Source organism: Pyxicephalus adspersus, chromosome 8 (genome assembly GCF_032062135.1).
Source record: "Pyxicephalus adspersus chromosome 8, UCB_Pads_2.0, whole genome shotgun sequence".
NCBI lineage: Eukaryota > Metazoa > Chordata > Amphibia > Anura > Pyxicephalidae > Pyxicephalus > Pyxicephalus adspersus.
In genome coordinates this window covers 73,312,192-73,320,818 of record NC_092865.1, presented here as the reverse complement: position 1 = coordinate 73,320,818, position 8,627 = coordinate 73,312,192, and the positions used below count along the sequence as shown (strand labels likewise).

The following is an 8,627-nucleotide window of genomic DNA, read 5'->3' as shown; positions in this document are numbered from 1 at the left end:
TATTGCCTGCGGTTACAGCTAATTGAAGGCACCTGCTTTCAATTAGCTGTGACCGCAAAGTTCCCACGGTTCAGGAATCCCACAATGACATTATGATTCATATTGTCAGTGTCGGATAACCTGTATAAAATAAAAAAGAACAAGTTTAAAATAAAAAACACATGCAAAATAAATAATTTAGGAAAAAAATATTTTTTTTTTTTCCTCCTGAATTTTTGCTGTCGAATCCCGTGTTTTTCGGGTCGGGTCTACCCGAATTCGATCAGCCATATTCGGGTCAAATATAAGGACAACCCGAATTCGAACATCAACACTATTGGAGAGAGTGCAGAGAAGGGTAACCATGACCAGGCAGCTAGGGGAAACATAGAGTAGATTAAAATAAAAGGTAGGTTGTGACAGGTCAAAGAGAGAGGTTGAGCTAGGGTAAAAGTTTGAAAAAGGGGAGGAGAAAAGAGAGGTTAAAAGGGAGAGTAAGGAGGAAGGAAGAAATCTTTTGGCATGAACCAGATGTTGTAAACTTTGTGGACAGAGGCACAGGTTAGTGGGGCCCTGTAGCTCAAAGGGCAGTTGAGGGCCATGTTACATGAAAGGGGGAGCTGGATCTACCTGTTGAGAGTACAGCACAGTGGCAGCCTCAGAGGGTTTTTCCTTTGGAGCACATGAGTCCTGATTCCTCCCCATGGGCTAAAGACCACTTTAGGAGCCCCACAAGGGACACTCCAGGCAATTAAGCTGGGTGCCCACATGCCTCTGCAGGGTCACAGCCTGGGAGGAAACCCCACCGCCATTGGAACTCCAGGTAGAAAGAGAGCATGGGCTTGAGGCGCTCCCCCCCCAAGCCAATATGGAAATGGGAGCATGCACCCCCTGTGGTGTGTACTGCCTAATGGGGGTCAAGCTCAGAGTGAGGAGAATAGTGTGTGTTCCAGGGGTGGCCAGGGGTCTGAGCAGTGTGGCAGAGCTGGTGAGGGAGCAGCAGGAGTGAAGTGCTGCTGCCGGGTGTGCTGTGACACAGAGGTGCGCTGCTGTGGAGGAAGTTGAGACGTGCAGCCTACTGCAGGTAGAGGTAATCTTCCCTTCTGTGACCGAGGATGACAGCTGTGAGTTAAAGTAAGATGTGGAGGCACCTTGGTAACGGATGCTGCAGCTGAAGAAAGGTCTGAAAGGGTCCAGGTGGGGGTGGGTCCCTGGAGCAATGCCCAGAATTGTTTTAGCTACATGGATATTTCATAAGGATTACGAGGTTTACGGGGGATGGTATGGTTGCACAATGACAAGCATTTTCGGCAGCATTCACGACTATTCATGGGATGAAAAAGACATTAGTCTTTGGATAAAGCTATGCAAGTCTTGGGTCAGCCCTTTATTAGGACAAGCTGGTGGGGTTGCTGCCATAACATAAAGCGGTCTGACGGTTGTTTATTGAGGGCACCTGCAAGTTTGGGAACATCTTTCACTTTTTGCATGAGTATTTCAGGTGCCATGGGCAGCTATGGGTTCTCCCAATGTTTCAGACAGGGTGGGGCCCATTTTGGAGACAACGCCCCATCCTACGTAAGTACTACCTGGTTGGTTCGGTGAATAAGGCAATTGGCTCACAATAGTGCTCGATGTTGTATATTTTTTTGATTGGTTTGGTAAGGTGGCTGCAATGATTATGCAGGGGCTGTTTGCTGGCGAAGGCTGATATTGAGGCAGCTTTGAAATTGAAATTCACTTGCCGGATTCCGCTGATAAGCAGAATTTCTTCTAGGCTGCAGGTGGTGGCATCAGCAGGGGTCCGGATGCTCAATCATTTTGAGTGGTTGACAAGGGAACTTCAGGAGGATTTGAGGGTCAGGCAGGTGTTTTAGGAAAAGTACAACCGCTGGTCGGTGTGGTTGGAGTAGGAGTTGGACTATGGACTAGGATTATGGACTAGGAGTTGTTTACACACGCGGCAGCCTCTTCAGGATATGGGGCCTTTTTTCAGAGGGAGTGAAATGTGGGGGCATGTCCTGAGTCTTGGCAGGTAGGAGGCTTGTTGGGTAACTTGGTCCTTTTGGATTGTGTCCTATATTGATGGCATGGGGGGGGGGGGGAGACTTTTAACAAATAAAATGTACCTCCTCCCCTGAAATTGAAACATCTTGTGGGTCTCCAACTGATAGCTCAAATATTATACAATGTAGGACCAGTGGCCACCACGGATACTCCATTGAACATTATGATGTAGAAGGTTGAGATACTTTCTGGCAATGAAGAGAATCATGGATGCCAGATCAAAGTAAGTAATATACTGTAAAAAACATCCCAAGACAAAATTAGCTTTATATTGTTCATATTTTGGGGGGAATATTTTATTTGGTTTTTGCAAGTCTGGAGTTTGTTTCAAAGCTGACCAATACTCAATATATGTTTTGCATTTTTTTTATATATAGGTTTTAAACAATGGAGTAAAAAAAAATAACTACCGTATACAACTTGAATAGAGTGACCTTCAGTTCTGGTACCATATAAGTGGAAGAACTTGGAGAGATGGATGTTGAGATATCTTAAGTGCTTGACTCATCAATATTCTTTAAGACAACCCCACCTTTTCAGTCATCAGCATATAGGAAGGTGGGTTAGTTAACAAAGGGGGTGCAGTGGTTGGTAATGAACATAGCAGGAAGGGTTTCTTTATCTAATGGTTGTTACGGGGGTAACACTCCTCTACTTGGTAAGTCCTGATAAGCCAAGTGCTGTATTTTAAAGATCAATCCCCCTCCTTAACATCGTTACCAGCCTTTTTACAACAATTCCTTATGAAAGCCTATACTAGAACCACTATGCTTGTCATATCCACTATGACAGGTCTTACGTTAAGACAGTGTAAAAATCATTGCAAAATATTAAGTTACCTCTGCTTGGAATCCTTCTACCAAAATGGCAACCAGAAGATTAAAGAGAACATAATTCCCAAATGTCATGAGAGCCACAAAGTAGAGAGCTGCCCAAGGAGATGTACTGGCCATGCCATTATAGAGCACCACCTTCCAGTCTTCCTGCGTCAGGATCTAAAAAAAAAAAAAAAAAGTTACACAATCTTACCACCACTGATCTAACAAAACATTGTTGCTGTAGTTAACACAGGTAGTTAGCACAGGTAGTTAGGAGTCACACATTTTACAGAAATTATCAATGGGGCCCGTAGAAAGAAAATAAAAAAAAAATATATATATATATATAGGTTTTGACTCATCTTAAGACCTTGGGTTACCATCATCAGATGTATACCCAAGACCACTGAAGTCCTAAATTCCACTGAAACTATCATATTCTAACTGGATATCCCCATTCCAATAAATTAATTGGAACCTGTCTGCCAAAACCAAATTCTGATTGGGAAAAAACCTGAAAACCCCTTAAGAAATACCATTGTGAACTATTTTAAAATACAGCTCTAATGGGGGGGAGTTGGTGCCAGCTCTCTGCAGATCACAGCTTTCACAATGCAAGGGTCTCTTTAGCTATATTTTGAAGAAAATCAACTAAGGGACAACTATAAAAGTACAACCAAATAAAATTGTTAAACATTCAAAGAAAAGTATACAACAAATGTATGAAAAAAATATTTAGTAGATGCATGTTCATGTTCTCCAATATTTAAAATCTGATTTCCACTTTTATAACATCACCTAATGCAGGCAGTAGCAGAAAAACCTCCAGTAATTAGTAGTGATTATCAGATCATTCATTCCTAAAGACCACCAGCTTTAGAAATAGGTGCCACAGTGTTTTCATGCTTTAAAATTTTGATGCATCAGTATTTCTCTAGCTGATTTAAAGTGAAAGTTTAATAGAATTTGAACTGTTAACTAGCTTCATTAATGGTACGTATTGCAATACTTTTGAAACCAGGTAAAGGGAATATCTAATAGTAGTTAGTCACATTCAACCAGTTGTCCTTTGTGTCCAAAAAATGCACCTCAATGCCTGGGGAAAAAAATTCCTTTTTCCTTTATATGCAGCCGATATATTGTTCTGTCAACTTTAGCCTCCTATGCTGGGCCATCCATTTGAGAGCTTGTTTTCTAAACCCCAATGTACAGGTCTTTGTATTGCTCACATACCAACAGTATAAACTGCATTACACATGGGGTATGCATACAGAAGAAAAATGATCAAATATCAGGAGTAGGAAGGGTAAAGTTCCCCCTTAGTGGTCTTACAATTAATTACAGTAAAACATCCTTGTGTGAAGAAGTGATGTGAACTTTACTATTTTATATACTGATGCTCCTCGCTTAACGACCAGGTGCAGTTCCTGTGACCTAGTCATTAAGTAAATTTGTCATTAAGTGAGGAGCATAGAATAGACCTGAGATGTTTTTCCCGGCTCAGCAAGCTAACATGTTTCTGATGACCTCAGCCAAGAATGGAGTTGGTCTTTCTCTGCCAACCATAGGTCTCCCTTCACTACATTGCGTCTTTTTGTGATTTTTTTGATTTTTCACAGAGGAGTATAGACCTTGATCTTGCAGAGATCATTTTAACAGATGGTGGAGTTTGTAAGCCCGCCAGTTTTCTAAAACCCGTTTTCTAAAACCTGAGATGTCAACTGCAATAAAGCACCTCAGCATGTTGGCTGGTTGCCTAGTGGGGATATGGGGCCAGAAATATGCTTTTGGCAGTTACTAGAAAAGAGCCCTCGGGCTCAAGCTAAATGGGGCAGCTCCAAGCAAGGTGGGTGGGAAGTTTCCCATGAGAGACAGAACCTCTGCAGTGATAAATGAGATTATGCTGTTGCCAGACATATCAGCGGAAACTAAAGCTGGGTACACACGTCTAATGGTTCTCGCCCGATAATCAGCTCAGGGCTGATATTGGACGAGAATCTGGTGTGTGTACAGCGCCCGTCGTCCATCGTCCGAACGACCGCCCTGGCCGATCCACGGATGATGGACGACGAACGATCCTAATGCAAGGGAAGGGGGAGAGCGGCGGGGTGCAGCTCCATCGTTCTCCCCCTCTCCATAGAGCAAAACAGTCCTGTATGTACACCACTCGTTCATGCATTGCTCAGTCCTAAGTCATTGGAAAGGATCATGAAAGATCCTTTCCAATGACAATAATTGCACGTGTGTATGTAGCTTAACTATTTTTTTTCCAAGGATGGACTCCAATGATACAAGGAATAGCCAATTTAGGAGGCCTGCTCTTGATAAAGAAAAGGATGTATGTGAAGACACTGTTGTAACAGGGGGTAATGACCTGTTCCTTAGGAATAATGTTTAATGAGTGGTTCTTCCCAATTTCAAGGATACTGATGATTCAAAGATATGAAACAGCTCAATGAGGCAGATCTTTGGAGATGAAGCCTCCAAAAATCCTCCTTCAAGCGTTTCTGTGAACAGATTGGTTTCTTTCCATCAATTTGACGCCTACTTCCCTGTTCCTCCACCAAGACTTTTAGGAAATACTTCACTTTGCATGCAACCCTTCAGGCTGTCATCCACAATTTTCAGGTCGTTTTGGAAGATGTGTCCTTTCTAGGTCAAAAAGAGATTTTTATCTTTTAATATTCAATACATTACTCAAGACAATATTCCTCCATTGGGCCATAAGAGATTGCTTCATCTCCACTGAAAGACCTTGGTGTTGATGCATTTAGAAATCTTCTTCTTCTTCCCACACACACCTAGTATAATTGGGGAGGGGGGCAGGGTATGGTTTTGACATTGGTTATTGTTATTATAAAGACATTCTGCCAACAATTCTGGGAAGAATCTGGCAAGCCTGCAAGGCAATGTCATTCAATGTGACATGATACATGATGACATGATACTAAAGTCATGGGCATAAGGTTCTCAATGGTAACTATTACATAGTGGGGCCCAATGGGGGTTTCAATCCCTCTAGAAAGGAAATGAAAACCAACATTCTATGGTGATTGAACAGACAAGATCTTATCAGTTCTCATTCTCCCATTTCAATTGATTAGGTAACAATAACATCAGATGCCAGCAAGAGCAATTGGGGGGCACTTTGGGTCAGATAGCCCCAGGAGACGGAACCATCCCAGTAAGGGCGACAGTCTGATATATACTAAACTAGAGTGACCTCCCTTCTTTGGGTGCTAGGTTCAACACACTAAAAAGTCAGGTTTCAGATGTTTCATCGTTCACCGGTTATTGTTGGTCACTCAACATCCTAATTAATTCAATTACTTATGACAATTGCAGAGAATTAATTACCCTGGAAGCTAGCCCCCTAAGAAAGGGGACCTATTTTTTGCTCAATTTTGCTTGTATCAGAGGCATTTAGACCAGGGTCATGATCTCACTTGGCCTGCTTTTGCTGAAGGCAGCCCCTTTTATGGCTGTCATTGAGGCCAGAAGAGTTTTGTAGATTATATCTTGGGTGCCTAAGAGCCTTCTACCACCTTTTTTCCTTGACGGGGCAGTTAGGTTGCGGACTTGGGATAAGCCTAAAGGTTACACCAACCTTTCATCTAATCGGAAGACTGTGCTGCCCACATTCTTTTAGTAGATGGTCAATGGACTAGCAAACTATACATAAGCAGTACTCTCCTAAAACACTTTGAAGCATTCATAGCATGTCCTCTTCCTGCGTAGCGGCTATTGAAGTGTAATTGGACACCTACTGTAAGGTGGAAATCTAGTTTCACACATTCAGGCTGGTTCACCAAGCAAAATCGGAAGCTCGCTCGCGCATTCCTATCGCGATCCAAAATCGGAGGCCTTTGATCAATTTATCAACCAAATCTGAAGAAGTGCAGCAAATGTAACTATAAATGAAGCAAGTTTGTGATTGAGTGGAATGTAACATAAAAAAATAGCACTTACACAACAAAAACATCAAGCATTAAAGATTCAAACTGACCTGTAAAATGGACTGGAGATGCTCACAGAACAGGGTGCAGGTGTGCGCTAATCAATTGCTATCACCTCACCATTGAGTTTAACATCTGCTCCTGAATCGCGCAGCTGAAAATTCGAGATCTTTGCTCATTTTTGCAGAAAACCAGCAGGGGAGTTGACTAGAACTTGGCCCCGACTCGTGGTAATAGAGCTTGCTGACTGGCGCGTATTGCTGACCGCGCGTCGAGCCTACGCGAATTTCATTGATAAATCAGGGTCATTATGTCATTACTGCATTGAACTGGAAGCCTTAACTGTTTTAGTTTTTGTCAATGTACTAACTAGTTTTGGTCGAATAGCTCATTATTCGATTCGGCAGCTATTCACTCGAATATAGCAAAAAAATTCGGGTGGTCGAATGTCAAAGTCAAACACCATTAAAGTTAATGGGAGGAAAAATTGGACTAGAGTGGCCCATGCTTATCCACCACACCCCTTGGTGGGGATACCAGGTGCTGCAATGCCTCTTGCAGACTACTGAGCTATGCAAGGTGAACGGTGAAGAACAGGTGGCGTCCCACTCTGTGCCTGGTTGTTAAGCTGTCCATGGTGACCTTGATTTGACTAGACACCGAATGCCAATGCCCGGGAAAGGTTACCCATTACATGTGCATGTAAACTGAGAACAGCTGTGCGAGAGAAGTAATGCCTGCTTGGGATATTCCACCAACGCTCGGCACAGGCCATCAGGTCATGGAAGGGAGCCGAGTCCACAATGCTGTACAGCAGTAGCTGCAAGGCCAATAGTTTGGCTTGATGTGAATTGAGTTTGATGACTCTTTTGTTGGTTGGGCCCATAGCCTAATATCTTGCGCAGAACTCCAGTAGAGTGGGCTGAAGGGACTGGGAGCTGGGGGAGCTGAAGGGGTCACTGGAGTACCCATCTTACAGCGACACACGTCGTCTGTTGCCACGAAGCCTGCGGCCAGAAGCTGGGCACCAACCCCCTGAGATGTACTAGCAGTGACAGTTGGAGGTGGGGAAGGAGTCAGAGAAGGTGGAAGAAGAGACGATGACGTGGTTGTATCTCTTTGGAAAGAACGCAAGTACTGCTCCCACTTTGGTTTGTGGTTCTTGTGCATGTGGGAAAGCAGGGATGTTGTACCCAAATGTGATCCGACCTGTCCTCTGCGAATCTGCCTGTGGCACAGGATGCAGATTGCTACGCACCCGTCATCGTCTTTCAGCGTGAAAATGGACCACACTGGAGAGGTGCTTGTAACTACTCTGCTGCTCTTTTTCTTTGCCTGCCTCTGCGTCTGCTGGGTGCCCTGCGTCTGCTCTAGCTCCATCTCCCCCACAGTCACATCGTCTGACTGTTCTCCTGCTTGTGCCCACTCGTCTGTGTATTCCTTGGGACTCACATGAGGCTGATTTGTGGCCCCTTTCATCCCCAGTCTGTTGCTGCTGCCTTTCCTCTACGTCTGTTTCAGAACTGATGCTAGCCCTTACACACACCTGTGGTTCCCAGGTGACATCACGGTCATCACCCTCCTCATTTTCATCTAAGCCAACTTCTGCAAATGCAATCACTAATGCAGAATCCTCACCCAGCAAGTGCTGACCACACTCTCCAAGGGTCTCAAAGTTGCCTCCTGCTCTGAAATTCGCAACGACAGACCCTCAGGCTGTTCGTCAAACAACAAGGGAGAGTCATTGGGAGGTACAGGGACATTAGCCTCTTGTTTTTTGCTCCTGTCATGGCAGTGCTGGTTGCTG

The 8,627-nt window shown here is 43.9% G+C and overlaps 1 protein-coding gene across 1 annotated transcript in view; it reads right to left on the bottom strand.

The window, feature by feature from the left end:
- Positions 1 to 8,627, bottom strand: part of CACNA1I (calcium voltage-gated channel subunit alpha1 I) — a 370,590-nt gene that overhangs the window by 161,010 nt on the left and 200,953 nt on the right. Inside the window, exon 11 of the mRNA XM_072421248.1 lies at positions 2,886 to 3,041. Coding sequence (XP_072277349.1) covers positions 2,886 to 3,041 — 156 coding nt within the window. The remainder of the gene's footprint in view (positions 1 to 2,885; positions 3,042 to 8,627) is intronic.